A 19,760-nucleotide genomic window follows, 5' to 3' on the forward strand; every position below is an offset into this window, starting at 1 on the left:
AGCTCACGGTTCAGCAGAGCGGGGATGAGGGTGCTCTGTGTTTCTGTTCTGTTGTTGTTTTTCATTCATTCATTTAAACATCTGTTGAGTGCATTCTCATTGCCAAGCGTCAGGCTCAGTGCTGGGAACATGAAGGTCAGTAAGACATGGGGTTCTGACCTCCTGGGGTTATCCGTCTAGCTGGGGAAGGAGAGGGTCCATCTTTAAATAGGAATCGCTGAGCAAAAGTTAGGAAACATTCACTGCTGAACAACCCAAACAGGGGGCTGAGGGGATCTCGACCTCTAGTCTGGGGTGGTCAGGGAGGCTCTCGTGAAGACCCATTTATAGGTATTTGCGTTGATTCAAGCGAAACCCCTCGCACTTTTTAACCAAGCCAGATCCCCTGGTTCTTCACGTAATGCTGCTGTTGGTCAGCAATATTATCTGCTTGTTTGGGTGCATCGAGCACACATCTCCTTTAATCCTCAAGACAGCCCTCCTTACCCTGCACCCCATCCTGTTACGAATGAGGAAACAGAAGCCTGGAGACATTGAATCGCTTCTCTGCAATCCCACGACCGAGAAGAAAGCTCTTCCTGTGGCTTCTCCTGCATATTCCACTTCGTGACCCCTCTTCTCCCCTTTTTCTTTTTTTGCTAATACACTCTGGCCAAGCAACATTGAAGCGCATTTTGTCTGCCGGCTTCTCAGGCACAGAAACCCTAAAACAAAAGCAGCTGAACCAGACACAAGGATGAGCAGCAGAGAAGGGGCGGGATGTGAAATGGATAAACAAACAGCTCCGAGGAGGAGAAATCCGAACCCTCCTCACCACTAGGTTAGCCCCCCCCCACCCCCCCCCCCACCCCGACAGAGAACATTCTAAATTGCCCGGGGCTGGGGGAAGAGAGATTATTTTTCTTATTATAAGAAAGCTGGTTTATCAGGATTCATTTTACTCACTTCACATCTTCTTAAATTCCACTATCTGGTTCTCCAAATAGACCCAGCCAGTAGTCTCATGTCTTTCAAAGCTGGTGGTATTCAAGTATCCTACTTCATTGAGTTTAATACCTATATTTTCTTCTCTCCTCTCCTCTTAAAAGGCACAAGAGTAATATTAACTGCCCTTAGAGTTAACCCCAAAGAAAGGTTCTTAGAGGAAATCACTGAAATGATTAGAAAGCAGAGAAAATAAATGTGGTTTTTTTAGGAAGTGGAGCTCTTGACCAAAATTTTAATTCACGTAGCGTAAACTTTAGACCTATAATATTTCCCGAGCAGACGCTTGACCACCCACACTTCTTTTCCGCACCTGTAGAACGGGTTCCGCTCGACCCAGGAGGCTCCTGAACTCTTCGGGGCAAAGTCTCTCTATACCGTGGACGAAGCGCGATAAATCACTTGCCGGTTTTGTTTTGACTATTGGTGCATTTGCGGCACTGCTCACACAGTGAAGTGTTATTTTTGGAAAAAAAGGAAAACCGTTCCCCAAATCTGAGTTCACTGAACTCCTAAATTAATGCCTGATGTGTATCAGGGTAGCTGGAAATTCCTCCTGGCAGACGGAGTTTAGTGTATTTCTTTCTTTCTTTCTTTTAAAAATAAATACAGAAAAGTACAGAGGGTAATAGAGCAAATACCCTTGCAGTCACTCACCCCCACCCCCACCCCCACACGAACCTCTGTTAGCATTGATTGCATCCAGAATTTTCTCTGTGGCCATGCTTCTGCTTCCTTTTTCGGGGCAGGTGGGTAGCACCCACTCTACGGATAAATCAGATAGCACCTAAAACTGATTCGTAATAAACAGGGCAAAATTCACAGCCATGTTTCCAACCTTGAGACTTTCAAGAACAACTTTTCATGTAAGGGAAACCCAGGAACTCCTTGGGGAAGTGGGCTTAACTGCAATTTGAAGGCTGTCAGAAATATTTACGGGGTCTCTGGCTTCTGGAAAAATTCCTTAATTTACCCAAGGAGTTAGATCACGAAGAAACCCCTGGCGGTGCTGTTTACTCGCCCATACCAATCTCATGAAGCCCATGGAACGTCTGGGGCCCCGAGGAGTGTTTTCACTGGAGTGGGTTCAATTTCTCCTCCTGCCATCTTGCAGATGGATGCCGGCCAAGGCCCCGCTCGCTGCTGCTGGGCTGAGGCTCTTACAGACACTGTCAATGGAAATTATTCTCCAGGTTCAGCTCAAAAGCAAGGTTTGGCCACGGTCGGGGCTGCTAACGGGAAATTTTGTGAGTTCATCTATCAGGGGCTGTTTTGTTCAGGTCTTGCGTTTCTGCCCCACGTTAACAGGAATAACATTTCCATAAGAGTCTTGGTAACCTGATACCGTCATGCTCCGTGTGGAATGTTCCTGCAGAGCAGTGGGGAGCTGGCAAAGAAAATAATTTGCCTTTGGGTTCAAAGTCGCCGTTGCCCTTGAAGCAAAGCTCTTTTCTGTGCACCTGTGGGTGGAATTGCCCGGTATTTTGACTAACTGGGAGTCAGGGGGCTCGTATAATAAGGAAATGCCACCTCCCGAATAAAAAAAGAAAACATGGGCCCTCCAAGGCTTTCACGGGGAGGAGGCCTTCCTGGAGAGGAGGCCTTCCCGGAGAAAAGGGTGCCTGGGCCACAGCTCCAAGATTTCCCTGGCTCTCTGACGGGTGACAGCCGCCATTCCTGTCCCCCAATTAATCCGGTCTCCTGTGGGAACACCCCCCTTCGTCGTCCCCAAGAGCAGTAAGTGTTCTAATGCTTCCAAATGCCCCAATACCAGAAAGTAAATAGAATTTATGCTGGGGGGTTAATGAAAAATGCAGGTTCCTGGACCCTGTCCCCCAAGATTCAATAAATCCTAACCATCCTGCATTAAAGGAGTTTTTATCAAGCTTGTTTAGTCAACAGAAACCTTTCTTTAAGCAAAGTCTTCCTGGAACCCTAAATAAAGGCCAGTAAGAGCTATCGAAGGGAGTGCCGTGAATAAGCCTCCTCTGGGACCGCCCCCCCCCCCCCCCCCCGCCCGCCCCCATAGGGCTCTGTGAAGTGCTCTGCTGAAGCTCTGTTCTGGGAAGCACAGTTTGGAAATCGCTGTGCTGGGACATCTGCCCAACAAGTTCCAGCCGGCCCCGCGGACCCCAGGCCACACCCAGCCAAACTCTTGGTGGACACAACACAGGTCCCTCAGACCTCCCCAGGTCAGAGAGGAAAGCAGGGGGCTTCTGACTTTTTCCACCCAGAGCCTCCTCCACAGCTCCCCAGCGCACCCACTGCCCATGGGCCACCTCCAGGGAGAGGGGATCGCTGTCTCTTTGGATGGGCCCTGCTGCCTGTAGGCACATCTGGGTGTCCGGAAGTTTTTTCTCCAGTGAAAGCTGCAGTTCTGAAATTGTTCTGTGGCTTACACAGATCACTAATTGGGTACTTTCTTTCCCCCTCTTCCACAGTGCAACCCACCTCTAGAAGTTAAAGATTTATTCGTTGATATACAAGATGGCAAAATCCTGATGGCTTTGTTAGAAGTCCTGTCTGGGCGAAATCTGGTACGTATGCTCCAGAAGGGTTAGGAAGAAGTAAAAATGCAAAGGAAAACATTGCCAAAGGGTTCTTTTCTGTACAGATCTATGTGTATGTACATATATACCTGGCCATCCATAAATCCTATGACGGGAAACCTGGGAGGGTGACATTCCTTTCTCGGTGACTAAGACTGATACAGTCATGTGTAACTAAGCAAATATACTTTAGCAAGTAAATAATAAATACCCCATGTTTTCTGTGAGTCCAAAGCTAAGGATCATGACTGAATCATGACAGTTTAGCTGGCCAGCCATGAAATTACCTAGAATGAGAGCTAAGAGTCAGGAAGATGGAGAAGAAAGGCATCTTCTCAGCCAAAATCTATAATCCACCAGCTAGATACACAGAATTCTAGAACCTTTTTGTATGACCAAAATTGAATTGAACCAGCTGATCTTGGGGTTCCTTCCACTTTGGATCTTCACCAGAGCTCTCCATGTTGCCTGTATCTGCTGTATATAGGTCGGTCCTCTCTCCCCAATTCCACACTGTTGGCATCTTGGCTGGGGTAGTTCTTTGTCACGGGGGCACCGACCTGGGCATTGCAGGATGTGTAACAGCAAGCATCCTTGGGTCTCTATCCACCGGATGCCAGTAGTACCCCCAGGCACTGCCAGAGGTTCCTTGAGGGGGCACAGTGATCTGGTCAGAATACCAGTGGTGTCAATTTTGAGAAACCGGCTCTAGAGTCCAGTGTTTGACTTGGCTCAAGTGACCCGGCGTGGCTGATACAAAAATGCTGCGATGGGGTATAGCTCAGCCCGTGTGGACCTCTCTGGATTTGTTCCTTTTTTTTTTTTTTTAAATAAATTTATTTTATTTTTGGCTGCATTGGGTCTTCGTTGCTGCATGGTGCACAGGCTTTTCGTTGCGGTGGCTTCTCTTGCTGCGGAGCACGGGCTCAGTTGCTCCGCGACATGTGGCATCTTCCCAGACCAGGACCTGAACTGTGTCCCCTGCGTTGGCAGGCAGATTCTTAACCACTGTGCCACCAGGGAAGCCCATCTGGATTTGTTCTTAACTGTAGCTTTAAAGTCAAGAGCTCCTACTTCTGTTCTCAGCTCTAATGTGGCTGGAGTCTTATCACACCCCTTCCTTGCCTTTGCTTTCCCAATAGCCTCCCCACCCCGCCGCAAGGGGGCCGTGCAAAGTGATGCTGTGAATTCTAATGAAGGGTAAAGCCACTGCAGTAAAAGGAGTACAGTAAGTCCCCTACATATGAATGAGTTCCGAGAGCGTGTGTGTAAGTCCAATTTGTTCCTAAGTCCCACAGAGTTAGCCTCGGTACCCATCTAACACAATTGGCTATATACCACTGCTTTTGGGCTTGCTTCCGGACATCCTGGGCTTGAAATAAAGATACTGCACTACTGTACTCTATACAGTGCTGTACAGTGAAGTACGCAAAAACACAACCACTCGTAGAGGATGCACGCACGCGGCAATGTACGCCAGACACGTGAACTAACTTACGTGATTGGACGTGCAAACGCACATTCGCATCTTTGAAAGTTCACAACTTGAAGGTTCGTGTGCAGGGGACTTACTGTATTTGGTTTCTTTGCACATCTCACAATGGGCTGCCAGCATAGTCTCTAACAGGCTTCCTGAAAAAGCGCATTCTAGCCCCTCGTTCTGTGTTCCCAGCAGCCCAGGCTCCCACTTTGCTGCCAGGGCACTGGTTAGGAGCGACCATGTCCTTGCGGGGCCTCTGTTGGGAGTCTTTGATCCTGGAGCCCAGCCAAGAACATCCAAGACCTCACCCATTAGCTTGCCTGGAAGTTCACACCGTGTGGAAGTGATACCCACTGGCTTGCCTTGTAGTGTAAAGGGCCCACCTGGAGGAGTGGGGACGGACTTCAGTTTCAGGATGAGTTTCCTTTGCTGATGCTCCTAGTGGGTACGACGAGCATTGTCAGAGTTTTTGCTTCTGCAAACACCTTTCTCTCTCTCTCTCTCCCCCCCCTCCCTTTCTCTCCTCTCTCTCTCTCTCCTTTCTCTCTCTCTCTCTCCTCTCTCTCTCTCTCCTCTCTCTCTCTCTCTCTCTCTCCTCTCTCTCTCAGTCTCTCTATGCTTCTCTGTGTCTGTCTTTCTCTGTCTCTCTTTTCTCTGTCTCTCTGTGTTTCTGTCTCCGTCTGTCTGTCTCTCTCTCTGACCTGGGATAAATGTCCACAAAGCTCTTGGCCAGAAAACAGAAACATCTGCGGCCGCCAGGGAGGGCTTACCGGATGATTTAGCAGCTGTGGGTGACACTCCCGGCTGACGCTTTCTGCCCTGACGAAAAGCATCAGTGCAGTGAGAACATGTCACCGACAGTCTCTGGAGGAGGGAGGAGTACCAAAAGCCAGGAGCTGGGTCAGGGAGAAACACTTGACAAATCTGTCCCTTGTTTAACCCCTGGATTCCCCTCCTTCAACTCGAGTGAGTTTGGTCCCAAGAACCATAAATAAGGTGACCGTCGGGGGCCCCTGAGGGTACGGTTGTGCATCCTGGGGCCCCATGCCCGGGTTTGGATGTGGTCCGTGTGGGCTCTGCTATGAGCCCCAACCTTCTCTTGAGACTAATGTGAAAAAGGTAAAGAAAAAGACAAGCACATCCGACGGCACCGCTGGGGACTGAGTGCCTGTCTTGGCGTAACTGTTCTGTTCTGGTTTGTGTTACAGCTGCACGAATACAAGTCCTCATCCCATCGTATTTTTCGGTTGAACAACATAGCGAAAGCGCTTAAGTTTTTGGAAGATAGCAATGTAAGTATCTGAAACACATCTTGTTAACACAGACTTCCCTGTGACCAAAAGGACATAATTTGAAGTTTAATGCTGGTCACAAGAGATGCGGGCAAAGGGGGACCCTGCTGAGATGGTCGAATGAAACTAAGTTGAAATGTAACAGAACTCCCGCAGCTAATCCATCAGCCGGGAGATACAGTCCCTGACTCCCTGCCCGCCCCTCCATCTCCCTCAGGCTCTCAGATGTTCAGAATTTAGTTGACATTTTCGTTTTCATTTTGGGGGATAAGAGCATGGCAGCATGTAAAAACTTTTTCTTAGAACTCAGAATATGGGAGAAGCAAGGAGGAAAAGGGGGCCAAATGAGCCTGGGGAAAATTACATAATTCTGTCCCCTTTGATATAACTTTCTCGACTTAAATTAGCCTTTTCTGTGTTTTGAACTCTGCTTCGTGTCCTTCAAAACTGGGAAGGAATGGCCCTAGAGGGATGAAATTTGCAAAGTTCCCCTTTCGTTAAGTTTCACCAATTAATGACCACGTGGGTCCCTGCATTGGGAGGGGGAGGGGCCTGCAGTGGTGCCGGCACTCAGCAGCCCTGGGTTTCATCCCAGCCCTGATTCCCCCGTCTTCCGAGTCATTCTGTGACCCCTGGGCATCCTTTCCACACATTCCTTTTCTGCTTACATCAGCCCAGATCAGATCCTGTTGTTTACCACCGGGAACCCCAAACAAATTGCACTTCGTGATGGTGGCCTACTGTACATGCCGACGTGTCGGGCAAGCTGAGGGGTTTTCACTGCACTGTCCCCCTGCCTCCAGCACAGCCCCTGGAAGGAACTCTCGGTGTCACTCATTCAGATTCTAAGGCCTGGGCTGATAAGCCTGGATCCCCACCCATGTCCTGGCTGCCAAGGGCAGGGAAAGCACCTTTGGCTTTTGAAGAGGGAGGTGTACTCTGCCTCCCATACTGTGGGGAAAGCCCCAGACCTAGGAGGGAGTTCAGGTGGTGACGGCCAAAAAGCACAGCTCTGGTCATGGCAGCATCATTCATAATAGCCAAAAGGTGGGAGCCACCCAGATGCCCATCCGTGGACAAAGGGATGAACAAAATGTGGTCTATCCGTGCAATGGAATATTATTCTGCCATGAAAAAGAATGAAGTGCTGATGCAAGCTACAGTGTGGTTGAACCTTGAAAACATTATGAAAGATGCCACACAAAAAGGACCACTTCTTCTGTGAATCGATTCCTATGAAACGTCCAGCAGGGAAATCTCTCGAGTCAGAAAAGAGATGGGTGGTTGCTCAGGGTTGAGAGAGGTTGGGGGATTAGACAAGTGACAGTTAAAGGGTATAGCATTTCTTTTTGAGGTGATGAAAATGCTCTAAAATTATGGTGATGCCAAAAAGCACGGAACTGTATACTTTAAATGGGTGAATTGGATGGGATGTGAATTGTATCTCTCAATAAAGCTGCTTTTAAAAAAGCACGTCCCGTTTCGTGAAAACGCTGGCCTCTCTGCAGAGTCAGTTTCGCCATCCGCCTCGGTGCTGACGGCACGTTCAGGGCACCGCTGCCACGGCTTCCACTCCTGGGAAATGATGTAGACGCCTTGAGCCTCCATTTCCACATCTGTTACACAGAGGTGATGAGAGGCAAACCTACTTCAGAGAGTTGTTGAGGATGGAATGTGCCCATCCAGGTGCGGTTTAGCCAAGTGCGGGCACAGGGCACAGGGTGAGGGCTGCGTTCGTTAGCTGTGGCTCTTGCTACCTCTCCCCAGCTCCATAGCTCCACTGTCTGCTCCTGGAAGGCAGCGTTAGGCGTGGCCCTCCTGGGCAGTGTCCACCCCTGAATTCCGAAGAGCGTTGTTTTTATGATAACGTGGGGCCTTGGGACCACTGCCCGGGATACTCACTGTTCTTCCTTCCAGCTTGTGAACCCCTAAGTAATTTCCTGCTCTGCCAGCTGCCACGTGTTGATGGGTCTGTACTGTAGGCAGAACTCTCCCCCTGCGTTTACAAAATGTCTTCTGTGGGCCCAGGGCTGTGCTCAGCCTTGGGGACATAAAGCTGCATTAGGAGCACATCTCCGCTTCAAGGAGCTTAGAGCCTCGCAGAGGAGGCCTCACGCGGACAGCAGGCTGCTCGTCACTGCAGGGGCCCAGGGAGGAGCAGTGATCCTGCAGCAGCGAAAAAACAAACAGCCTGGGAGCCTGCTGGGGGGCGTTGCAGGTAGGACTAGCCCATGCTCAGGGGTGGCAGGCCTGGCCTTCTGTAATCCGTCCTTAAATGTTTCCCCAACTGCAGTAGCTGCCTTATGGTACAAAAGAAAGAACAGTAAAGCTCCCTTCTCCTTTATTTTTTATTTAAAAATCTGGAAATACGCCAAATGTGGTTGTGTTATGTCAGCTCTTTGCCCCGTTGGCTCCCGTGGCCGGCAGGTGAATGGCCCCATGGAGAGGAGAGCACCAGTGGGTGAGGCAGGTGGAAACAGGCATTTTGGTTGCAGTCTCTTTCCCATTGCCAGAATCTGGGCCCTTGTTGGCCCCTTCCTGTCCCACTGTCCCAGCTCGAGGGAGGACGGACCCAGTGGCTCTCCTGAGCCAAAAAAGTGCCCAGAACTGGGTGATCAATGCCAAACGGGTGCTGGAGGGGCAGCAGTCAGGTCCCATTTGCCCCAGGATTCAGGTGCTGTTAGTGTGGCCAGCCTCTGTCCCTCCCTCTCTCCCCTGAAACTGTGAGGCTCAGAGCATGGTGTTCACTCCTGTGTCAGAGACCCGCTGCCCCACAGGACCAGCTCTGTGACCTCCGGCAGGTCATTCAACCTCTCTGAGCCTCAACTTCCTCATCTGTGCAATGGGTATAGTATGACTAACCCATGAGAACCACTGGGCAGAAGTCAGCTCTCCCCGGGGAGGGCATTACCGTGATGACCATTATCCCTGCCCCACGATGGATGTGCCAGCCAGAGGGGGAGGAGGAATATTCCCAGAAGCCAGTTGGTCCACTTATTGTCAGTGTGGCGAAAACAACCAAGTTAGCGGGAAGAGGGGGAGGAAGACATTGTCCCTGAAGCTTCTGACTGATGTCCGGCTGCTACATCGTCTGTTTGCCAGGGAGAACCAAGCAGTGGCTGGGCACCCGCTGCAAGGTCTTCGGGCATACCCCAAATCCCCGCCTTCCTTCAGCCAGGCTCCCCAGTCCCTGTGGCCGGGAGAGTGCTTTATTCTCCAAAGGTGACGTCTACTCCCTGCCCCCTTTCCCTCCCTGTCCCAAGAGGGTGCGCCATCTTATTCCCCACATCCCTACAAGGCAGCTCCGTGATTTCTCACTTTGGGACACTTTCCATGAACCTCAGCTCAGAGGCCATGCTGGGCTTCCTCCAGGGGATGGTGAAGGCCAGGATTGACTAAGTGCTTTGATGTGACTCCCCCGTGCTGGGATGTGATCAGTGAGCCACAGAAGCGGAGGGAGCTGCCGGAGCAGAGGTCCAGGGTACGCGACAGCCACAGACCGCAGGTGACTCATCCCACGGGACATGTGGCCGTGATGAATATGGACGGACTATTGGGCCTGAATTCCATTGGCTCTGTTGTTCACAATATTGACCACTTCCTTCAGCCTCTAACCTGCCAGTGATGAGCTTGTGCTCCCTGGATTATTCTCTGGGCATCAACCTGCAAAACACACCTGAGCCAGGGACTCAGGATTCTCACCTGTGATTAGGAAAGCCCAGGCCCTACTGATGGGTGTGGTCAGAACCCCCTGAGGAACTGGTAGGGACAGAGACCCATCTTTTTTTAAAGCCCCAAAGGAAAGAGAGAAAGAAGTATTTGTGTGAGACGCTCTGTGTTTTCTTTCCCGAGTCTCCCAAGCAGAATTTTATGAATCAAATTTGGATTTGAAAGTTTACCTTGGGACTTCCCTGGTAGCTCAGTGGTTAAGAATTCTCCTGCCAATGCAGGGGACGTGGGTTCGAGCCCTGGTCCAGGAAGATCCCACATGCCATGGAGCAACTAAGCCCGTCCGCCATGACTACTGAGCCTCTGCTCTAGAGCCCGCGAGCCACAACTACTGGGCCCTTGCTTCGCAACTACTGAAGCCCGTGTGCCTAAAGCCCATGGTCCGCAACAAGAGAAGCCTGTGTGTGGCCACGAAGGGTAGCCCCGCTTGCTGCAACTAAAGAAAGCCTGCGTGCAGCAGCAAAGACCTAACGCAGCCAAAAAAAGAAAAGGAAAAGTTGACCTTGGTTTACTTGATTTCTCCTCTCCTCCCCCTGAAGAATGGAGTTTACATTTGCAAAGGGTGGTAAAGAATGAAGAGGCGGAAAATGTGACACAGACGGTTGTGGCCTGCAGTCTTCAGTATTTGCTCTCTGGCTCTTTACAGAAGTTTGCAGACCCCTGATCTACATACTCAGGTTTTGTTTGCAGAGTAGAATGATGACTTAGGGCAGGGGTCCTCAAACCCAAGCGTGTAGCAGAATCCCCTGGAGCTCTGGTTAAAATACAGATTGTGGGGCTTCCCTGGTGGCGCAGTGGTTGAGAGCCCGCCTGCCGATGCAGGAGACATGGGTTCGTGTCCCGGTCCGGGAAGATCCCACGTGCCGTGGAGCGGCTGGGCCCGTGAGCCATGGCCGCTGAGCCTGCGCATCCGGAGCCTGTGGTCTGCAACGGGAGAGGCCACAACAGTGAGAGGCCCGCGTACCGCAAAAAAAAAAAAAAAAAAAAAAAAAGAATGATGGAGTCACTAGGCTCGATCGAATCAGATCAAATAGAATAGAATATTTAAAATGCAGATTGTGGCCCCTCCCAGGGTTTCTGATTCAGTTGGTCTGCGGGAGAGAATTTGTGTTTCTAAGGAGTTCCCAGGTGACAACATGCTGCTGGTCCAGGGACCACACTTGGAAAACCAGTGCCTCAGGCATCCACCAAGGGCAATCATCCTGTGGTCAGAACATAGTTAAATAAATAACGTAATCTCTTAAGGGTTTCTCAAATAGGCCCATCTGAACCAGTCAGTAGGGTATTTTGTTGCGGGATGTTGCAGAAAGATGCAGAAACGCTGGGTAGCAGCCTTATCCCCACACACTACTTCTAATCAGTAACGGATAATTGTCTTAGCTGTCCGTGTTCCTTGATCGCTGATGTCCGTGCTCTGTGTTTGTCCAAAGACATGTTAAATCTGGAGGTTTGGTGGTGTTAGTGTAGTACACAGACCGCCCTTGGGCATTTACCATCTGTTCTTGGAAAAGGATGACTTTCTTACTAGCTGTGTGTCCTGGGCACGTTACATTGACTGCTCTGGAATTTCTTTACCGGAAATATAGAGATAATAGAAGAATCTGTGATGTGGGGTTGTTGTGAGGATGAATACTTGTAAGGAGCTTAGAATAGTGTCTGCGCATGTGAAGTACTACGCACGTGTTTATCAGACACACTTACGTTCACTTTTGCATGTTGGGGTCCCCGAGAGGTGGCCTGGGGCAGCACCGCACAGCACAGGTGAGAAAGAGAAACGGGCCCACGACGACAGCATCAGAAAATAACATGTTGCATCCTGTTTGGACACTCTTGTTAAGCTTATAAATTGCTTCTCTCCAGGTGAAACTGGTCAGCATCGACGCGGCAGAAATAGCAGATGGCAACCCCTCTTTGGTCCTTGGGCTGATTTGGAACATCATCCTCTTCTTCCAGGTAAAATCATTTCTTTCCTATAACACACGGTAATGATCTCCAGCAACACAAGAGTGGAGCTGGAGGGAGGGAGACAGTGAGATTTCGTTTCTAACAGATTTTGACTTTTCTGTTTCCTGGGAAAGAACTAGAAGAACCTGGTTGCTAAAGGTTTTGAATTCCTGTGATTATAAAAGTGATGTGAGCTCTGTTCTCCTCTTGGTACTTGAAGAGTTACCTATTTACTTCGAAAAGTAATTTTGTTCTAAAGTGTCACAATGGCTGGGGGATACTTCCAACCAAAAATTGAACTTGGGAGAGTTACTTTCCTAAAATGACTTGTGTTTATCAGAGACGGTTAAAGAGCCTGTACAAAGATAGCTCTAGGAAGAGGTGTGTGTGACAGGAAAGACCTTGTTTTTCCATCCTTAGCACCCTCAGTCTCTATCTGGAAATGCAGATTTTATAGAGCAAGGACAGGGTCTGTGGCTGGAGTATGAAGGGGATATTTCAAATTGTGCTCAAGTTCTTTTCCCCGAGTAGGAGGGAGTGAGTTGATGTTTTATCTTCTAAAATCCCCCTCTTTTGAAATAGAAGATAATGGCTCGTGGCTTAATGGGTCTCCCAAGCGTAAAAGTGATCTGCACAGAGGCTTATGCTTACATTTCAGAGAAGAATGAGCTCAAACAAGGCTTGGAGACAATAGCCCTGAACTTATAAAACCAAAGGCTCCCTCTGAGCCTCAGTTTCCACATCTGTGAAATGGTAGCAGTGGTCCAAATATGTGGTGGGCATCAAGAGATGCTACGTGGGAAAGCCCTTTGTCAATTGTACAGTGTCACATACAGGCTTCAGTTACTGATGTCTGTTCTTCAACTCCCTGATAGACTGGAAACGTCCTGAAATGTGTAAAAAGTCCTTAACTCCACTCTGGATCGTCATTCATTTATTTGGTAAATGTCTAGTGAGCTTCTCCCATGTGCCAGGCTCTGAGCATACAGAGTCTTGCTCTCGTGACTTTCTGGTCTCTCAGACAGGTCAGTCCCCTGTTATAGAATTCTGTGGTGCAGGCCATGATCAGTATATGAGCAGAGTGTTGTGAAAGTTCCAAGCTGGGACAACTATCTCAGAGGGGGAAGGGGGGAGGGGAAAACTTCCTGGATAAAGTGACAACAGAGCAGGGTTTTAAAGGATGAGGAGTTCGCTAGGCAAGTGCCTCTCAGACTTTATTGTGCATACCAGTCACCTGGTATGGGGGTGGTGTTGAAATGCAGAGTCTGATTTCGTAGGTCTGGGGTGGGGCCTGGGGTTCTGCATTTCTCACAGGCACCCCATGGTAAGAGCACATTTTGAGTAGCCAGGAGTTCAGTGTTGGAAGGGAGGGACATCCAGGCAGCAGGACCTGGGTGAGCACAGGCGGTGGGGCTTGAAACAGCATGATGCACTCTGGGAGCGATGGCCATGAAAGGACGGGGTAGGGGTAGGTGAAGTCAGGTCAGGAAGACCTCATCTGCAGCCTCTGGCCAGAGCTAAAGAGACTCCAGGAAGAGATGATTTTCCCTGCAAAGCATCACTGCACGCACCACAAGCCACAAGAAACAGCCAGGCCATCATGAGTACTGACCCCTGAGCCCTGACACACGACCCTCAGGAAGGGGTTTCTCCCGATCTGGAGAACCAGTTCTGCACAAGCTGGTCCCTCCAGCCGGGGTCCACGAGGGACCGTGCTGGGTCTGCCTCCGGGGTCTGAAACGCCGTTTTCCTTCCAGATTAAAGAACTCACCGGCAACCTCAGCAGAAATTCTCCATCTTCCAGCCTGTCACCCGGCTCGGGGGGCACAGACTCAGACTCCTCCTTCCCACCCACGCCCACTGCAGAGAGGAGTGCGGTGATATCGGTGAAAGACCAGAGGAGGGCCATCAGGACACTGTTGACATGGGTGCAGAGGAAAACAAGGAAGTAAGCCACACGCCCTGTGCCCCAGCCCCCCGTGCTCTGCCAGGCAGGGGGAGGAGGGCTAAGAAAAAGGGCATCACCGTGTACTCAGTTATGTGCCCGGCGCTTCCCGTAGACTCTCAGAAAAGGCATCCTGTCAGTTTCTGTTTCTGCGCACAAAACTGTACTCACCCCGTGTTTGGTTTGCAGAAAGCTGATGATAGAATAGAAATCCCAGGGGCCTTCAACACTTTAAACCCCAATGTGGGGATGGCCCTTGGATCCTAATAACATGGACATTTATTATTAAGCTTCTGGGTGTCTTTCAGAGTCTGGACCTACTTAAAAACGAGGAACAATAAAGGCTGCAACCTGTCAGAGTCAGGTCTGGCCCTTCCAAAACTGAGACAGGTGAACTGGAACCAAGTTCCTGGCCTTCTGTTTAACCCCTTCCAGACTGGGGAGAGCCTGGTGACTCTCTTACCTTTCTAAGCTGCATCTGTAGATGGTGACTTACCATTCACCCCCTTATGGGAGAGTTGGGGTTAAATGAAATAAACCCTGTGAAAGCACCTTGCAGAGTACCAGCACTTAGTAAGTGCTCAGCAGCGGACCCTGGCTCCCCAGTGCATGGAAATAAAAGATGAGAGAGAAGTTGGGTCTTTGGGGTTTTGATTAAGGGGTTAAGCGTGATAGAGTTGATTAATGTGAGCAACCAGTAAATGGTGTTTTCCAATAAATTTATTTTACTTATTTTAAAATTTATTTTAAAATAAATCAAGTGAGCTCATTGCCAGGAGTTAGGGTGGCTGTAACAGAGAGGAAGGACCTTTGCAGGGAGTAGAACATCTGTACCGCCATTGCGGCACCGGTCACAGGAATGGGTGCTTGTGACAAAGTGTCATGGCGCTTATACCATCCCCGCGACACTGAAGCCAGTGAAATCCTAATTCGGTCTGTGGTCTTAATAGCACTGTACCCACGTCGGTGTCCCGGTTCTGATAACACACGCCGGTAACGTAGGATGCTGCCGTTGAAAGAAGCTGGGTGAAGGGTCTACAGGGGCCCTTTGTACTGCTGTTGCAACTTCTTATGAATCTCAAATGATAAATAACAGCATTTTTTTTTTTTTTGCGGTACACGGGCCTCTCACTGTTTTGGCCTCTCCCGTTGCTCAGGCTCAGCAACCATGGCTCACGGGCCCAGCCGCTCCGCGGCATGTGGAATCTTCCCAGACCGGGGCACGATCCCATGTCCCCTGCATTGGCAGGCGGACTCTCAACCACTGCGCCACCAGGGAAGCCCCAGGATTTTTTTTTAAAGAGAGTTCAGGGATCACAGTTGAGAGACTGACGGGGGCGGATATGGTCTCAAGGGATGGAGTCCAAAGGAAATGAGTGCCTGGCAGGATTATCTATCTTTGTCATTTTTAATGTTCTGATTTTATTTATATTAATCATGACGTTAGCTGTCCCTTAGTGAGTGGCTTTCACGTGCCATCTGCATTGCACGTTAGATTGTCCACGTGACGTGGCCATTTTGGGGGATCCAACCTAATACTTGCCCATGACAGCTGCCCTGTTTTATGAATGAGTTTGAGGCTTAGAAGGTGTGTGACTCCAGGCCACAGCACTGGAAGCACAGTGGGGCAGCCGGAGTGTGAACTTGTGTCTTTCTGGCTCCATTTTTTTACACAACACATCTATGTTTGCTGCATTTTGAACATCACTGATAAAAGGAACAGTGTATAAAATGACTCCTTTATATATATGTGTGTATAAATATGTATATATCTGGGAATTGGGAAACACAGGGTTCTATTCTGTCTCCTCGTGTGATGGACACCTTCCTATCCTGTTTGTCTGGAAATGGAAATACCAATGGTTCAGTGCAGCTCTCCCCATCCTCAGGGCTTGGGGCATCTTGGCCTCCCCAGGTCAGCAGCTCCCAGCCCCGCTCGGAGGCCCGCGAGGCATCCCCGAGGCTGCTTACTGACCTGCACTGAGGCGGCTCCTTTTCCTCAGGTATGGCGTGGCGGTGCAGGACTTTGCAGGCAGCTGGAGAAGCGGGCTGGCTTTCCTGGCAGTGATCAAGGCCATCGACCCTAGCCTGGTCGACATGAAGCAGGCGCTAGAAGACTCCATGCGGGAAAATCTAGAGAAGGCTTTCAGCATCGCTCACGACGCCCTTCACATCCCCAGGCTCCTGGAGCCAGAAGGTAGATGTGGTTCTCTCTCTTTCTCTTTCTTTGTAATATACATATATATATATATATATATATATATATATATATATATATATATATATATATTTTTTTTTTTTTTACATATGTAACATCTGCTGTCCAACCTGGAGAATACAGAAATATCTAATGAAGTCAGTTTTATATCTCCTGTATTCCTGCCACTGAGATCATTTTCCCAGTATTTTTCCTTACATCTAATTACAATTTTTTTACCTAATTGGGATCATTCAGTGTATGTATGGTTTTGTGTCCTACTTTTTTTAAACCTAATGTTATAATTGTGACATAAGTATGCTGACAGGAGGTCCTCGTTACATATTTTTATTGGCCGCATAATGGTCCATTCAGTGGGTGCACCAAAATTTACTTAGCTCTTTACTACTGGTGGACATCGAGGTTGTTTCAGAATAGTCATGTTTATATATAACGCTGCAATGAACATCTTATTGGTTAAAGCTCAGTGTGCATCTCAGATTATTTCCTCCAGGACCAGGTCCCAACAGCGGAATGAATGACACAGCTAGAAAGTACACACCTTTTTAGGGCACTTGGTTATCTCTGTCAAATCGCCTTCCATGTGGATTAGGCTAACTTAGGACTCCCTCTGGCAGTGAGTGAGGGTCCCCGCTCAACAGCCTCGCTGATGGGGCAGGCAGTGAGCTGGCTGCTGGCAGGGGGGGACTAAGACAGTAGGGAACAACAGAATCTTGGGTGCAAGGAGAGCTGGAGTCTTCATTCCACCTTCTCTGCTCATCAGCCACGTGTGAGCCTTCACTCAAATCATTCCCCTTCTCTGGGCCTAGACTTCCTGAAGTGTACAATTAAGAGAAAATACCTCCCTGGTCTGTGGGATCCTTCGCCATCAAGCATCCCAAGATCCCATGTAAAAACCATGTGTTCTTGTTGGTGGGAATGTAAATTGGTGCAGCTCTTATGGAAAACTGTATGGAGGTTCCTCAAAAAATTAAAAATAGACAATCATGTGATCCAGCAAACCCTCTACTGAATATATATCCAAAGGAAATGAAATTTAAAAAAACAACAAAAATAAACCAACCACCTCAGGAATTCCCTGGCAGTCTAGTGGTTAAGACTCAGGGCTTTCACTGCTGTGGGCCTGAGTTTGATCCCTGGTCAGGGAACTAAGATCCTGCAAGGCACACTGCATGACCAAAAACCCCCCAAAACAAAAAAAGCCCCCCCAAAACAAACAAAACAAAAACAAAGAAAATGAAATTGCAATCTTGCAGAAATATCTGCACACCAGTGTTCACTGCAGCATTATTCACAATAGGCAAAGCATGGTAACAACCGACGCGTCCATCAGTGGATGAAGAGATAAAGAAAATGCTGTGTGTATGTACAATGGAATATTATTCAGCCATGAAAAAGAAAGAACTCCTGCCATTTACCACAGCACAAATGAACCTGGAGGACATTATGCTGAGTGAAGTAAGCCAGGCACAGGAAGACAAATACTACATGATCTCACTTATACGTGGAATCTGAAAAAGCCAAACTCATAGAACCAGAGAGTATAAGGGTGGTTACCAGGGGCTGGGGTTGGGGGTGGGGTGGGAAAAGTAGGGAAATGTACAAACTTTCAGTTATAAGATGAATAAGTTCTGGGGAGTCTAACATACAGTATGGTGACTATAGCTAATAGTACCGTATTGTGTACTAGAAATTTGCTAAGAGGGTAGATCTTAAGGTTTCTCAGCACACCAAAAAAACCCAAAAAACAAAAAAGGTAACTCTGTGAGGTGATGGATGTGTGAATTAACTTGCTTGTGGGAATTATTTCACGATGTATATGTATGTCAAACCATCATGCTGTACACTTTAAATAGATACAATTTTCATTTGTCAATTATACCTCAATAAAGCTGGAAAACAATTTTTTAATTAAAAATGGTTTAAATCAATAAAATAAAAACCGTGTTTTGCGTGTCCTTCTAACTCCTGTGTCTCTCTTAACAGACATCATGGTTGACACGCCAGATGAGCAGTCCATCGTGACTTACGTGGCTCAGTTTCTAGAACATTTCCCGGAGTTGGAAGCCGTATGTCTGTTTTCCTTACCTATAATTCAGAAACTATACACTTCCATCAGCTGGCCATCCCATGGAGCTCGGGGCTCGGGCCGTGTTGTTCTGTGTGACAGCCGTAAGGATCAAAACTCGATCTCAAGCGCTTTGCTGCTTACTCATTTCAAAATCATAGATAACGTGTATGACATTTAAAAGCAGAGTGGGAAGCTAGGCACACCTCTTACAGACCTCTTCCCATCCCAAACTTTATTAAGATTAGAAGAGATGCCCACCTGTAATATGAATCAGCCACTTGATTTTCTAGATGCCAGGTGGAACCTTTCAGCAGTCTACCAGATTTTATCAGAATGTGAGAAATTCTCATAGACAATGACCATTCAAAAGCATGCCTTTTTATTTTCAGAATCTGAGTAGACTTGCTGACAGAGTGTTTGGAGCAGAATCAGACCTTTTAGAAGTTGTCATGGCTCTGTTGAACCTCCAGCCAACCCGTGCATAAGCCCAAGATGATAATAACAATGATCACAAGGATAACAACAGTCCTTTATTGAATGTATTGGAAATCTGCTGAACACCTACTGCTGGCTCAGGGGAACTTAGCGATAAGCAAGATGGATGAGGTCCCTGACCTTTTGTAGCTTTGTTCTAATAGAGGAAACAGTTGACAAGTCCGCAAACATGTCATCATTTCAGGTAGTTAGACGTACTAGACAGAAAAGAAAAAAGCATGAAGAGCTAATACTTGCAGGGAGAATGGGCCGCTCTTTTAGCTGGAGGCTTGTCAGGTAACCATCCCTTGTGTCTCTGGGCTGACTGCCACCTCTGCGATTCCACTTGACTTGGTATCATTATTTTCACTTTGTAGAAGAGAAAACAGATAGTCTAAGAGGCTTAAAGAGCGCTCCAGGGTTGCCCAGCTACCAAGTGCAGAGCTGGGGTTTGATCCCAGTTCTCTGTGGTTGCAAAGTTCAGGCTTTTAGATTCCTTACAACATATGCTGAAACTGAGACCCCATTTTGCATAGCTCAGAAGAGCCAGACTGGGTCTTCCCCAGGATGTGGCTCTCATTCCAGTCCCTACCTATGTGTGTGTTTCCCGTCTATTTCTGGCCCACAGATCACTTGCCAGGGTACTTTAGAAGCAGGCATTCCAGGGCTGGAATGTCAGTTCTTCCACTTGAAGCTGTGTGACCTTGAGCCGCTTTCGTAACCTCTCTGATACATGTCCGTATGAGATGCCATCTGTAAAATGGAAAGATGACCCACGTTTCAGAGTTACGTGAAGAATAAATAGATACAGAAAGTACTTACTCCTGTGCGTGGCACAGCAGTTGATGCCCAGAAAATGGTGGTGATATTATTTTGCCATTTAATCTTCATAGGCCATTACTGAATTCTGAAATACTAGGCACCAGGGCTTTTATTAGCCCTGAGCTCTTAAGCTGTAGGCAGAGTTTAAAATTAACTAAAATTTATGATATTTGTGTGAGTCAAGGTCACGGCCGGGATTCAGCAGATCTGACACTTGGATCTCCCCAGTGCTGGGGTCAGAGACTAGGGCTG

General features: G+C 48.4%; 1 protein-coding gene across 2 annotated transcripts in view; it reads left to right on the forward strand.

Annotated features, from left to right (window-relative positions):
• CLMN (calmin) overlaps positions 1–19,760 on the forward strand; it is a 119,132-nt gene that overhangs the window by 78,155 nt on the left and 21,217 nt on the right. For both annotated transcript variants that reach the window (XM_033850666.2, XM_033850667.2), the window contains exons 3-8: positions 3,426–3,521; positions 6,222–6,305; positions 11,895–11,987; positions 13,736–13,926; positions 15,927–16,120; positions 18,128–18,210. In XM_033850666.2, the coding sequence (XP_033706557.1) occupies positions 3,426–3,521; positions 6,222–6,305; positions 11,895–11,987; positions 13,736–13,926; positions 15,927–16,120; positions 18,128–18,210 (741 nt within the window). The remainder of the gene's footprint in view (positions 1–3,425; positions 3,522–6,221; positions 6,306–11,894; positions 11,988–13,735; positions 13,927–15,926; positions 16,121–18,127; positions 18,211–19,760) is intronic.

Source organism: Tursiops truncatus, chromosome 2 (genome assembly GCF_011762595.2).
Source record: "Tursiops truncatus isolate mTurTru1 chromosome 2, mTurTru1.mat.Y, whole genome shotgun sequence".
Classification (NCBI taxonomy): domain Eukaryota; kingdom Metazoa; phylum Chordata; class Mammalia; order Artiodactyla; family Delphinidae; genus Tursiops; species Tursiops truncatus.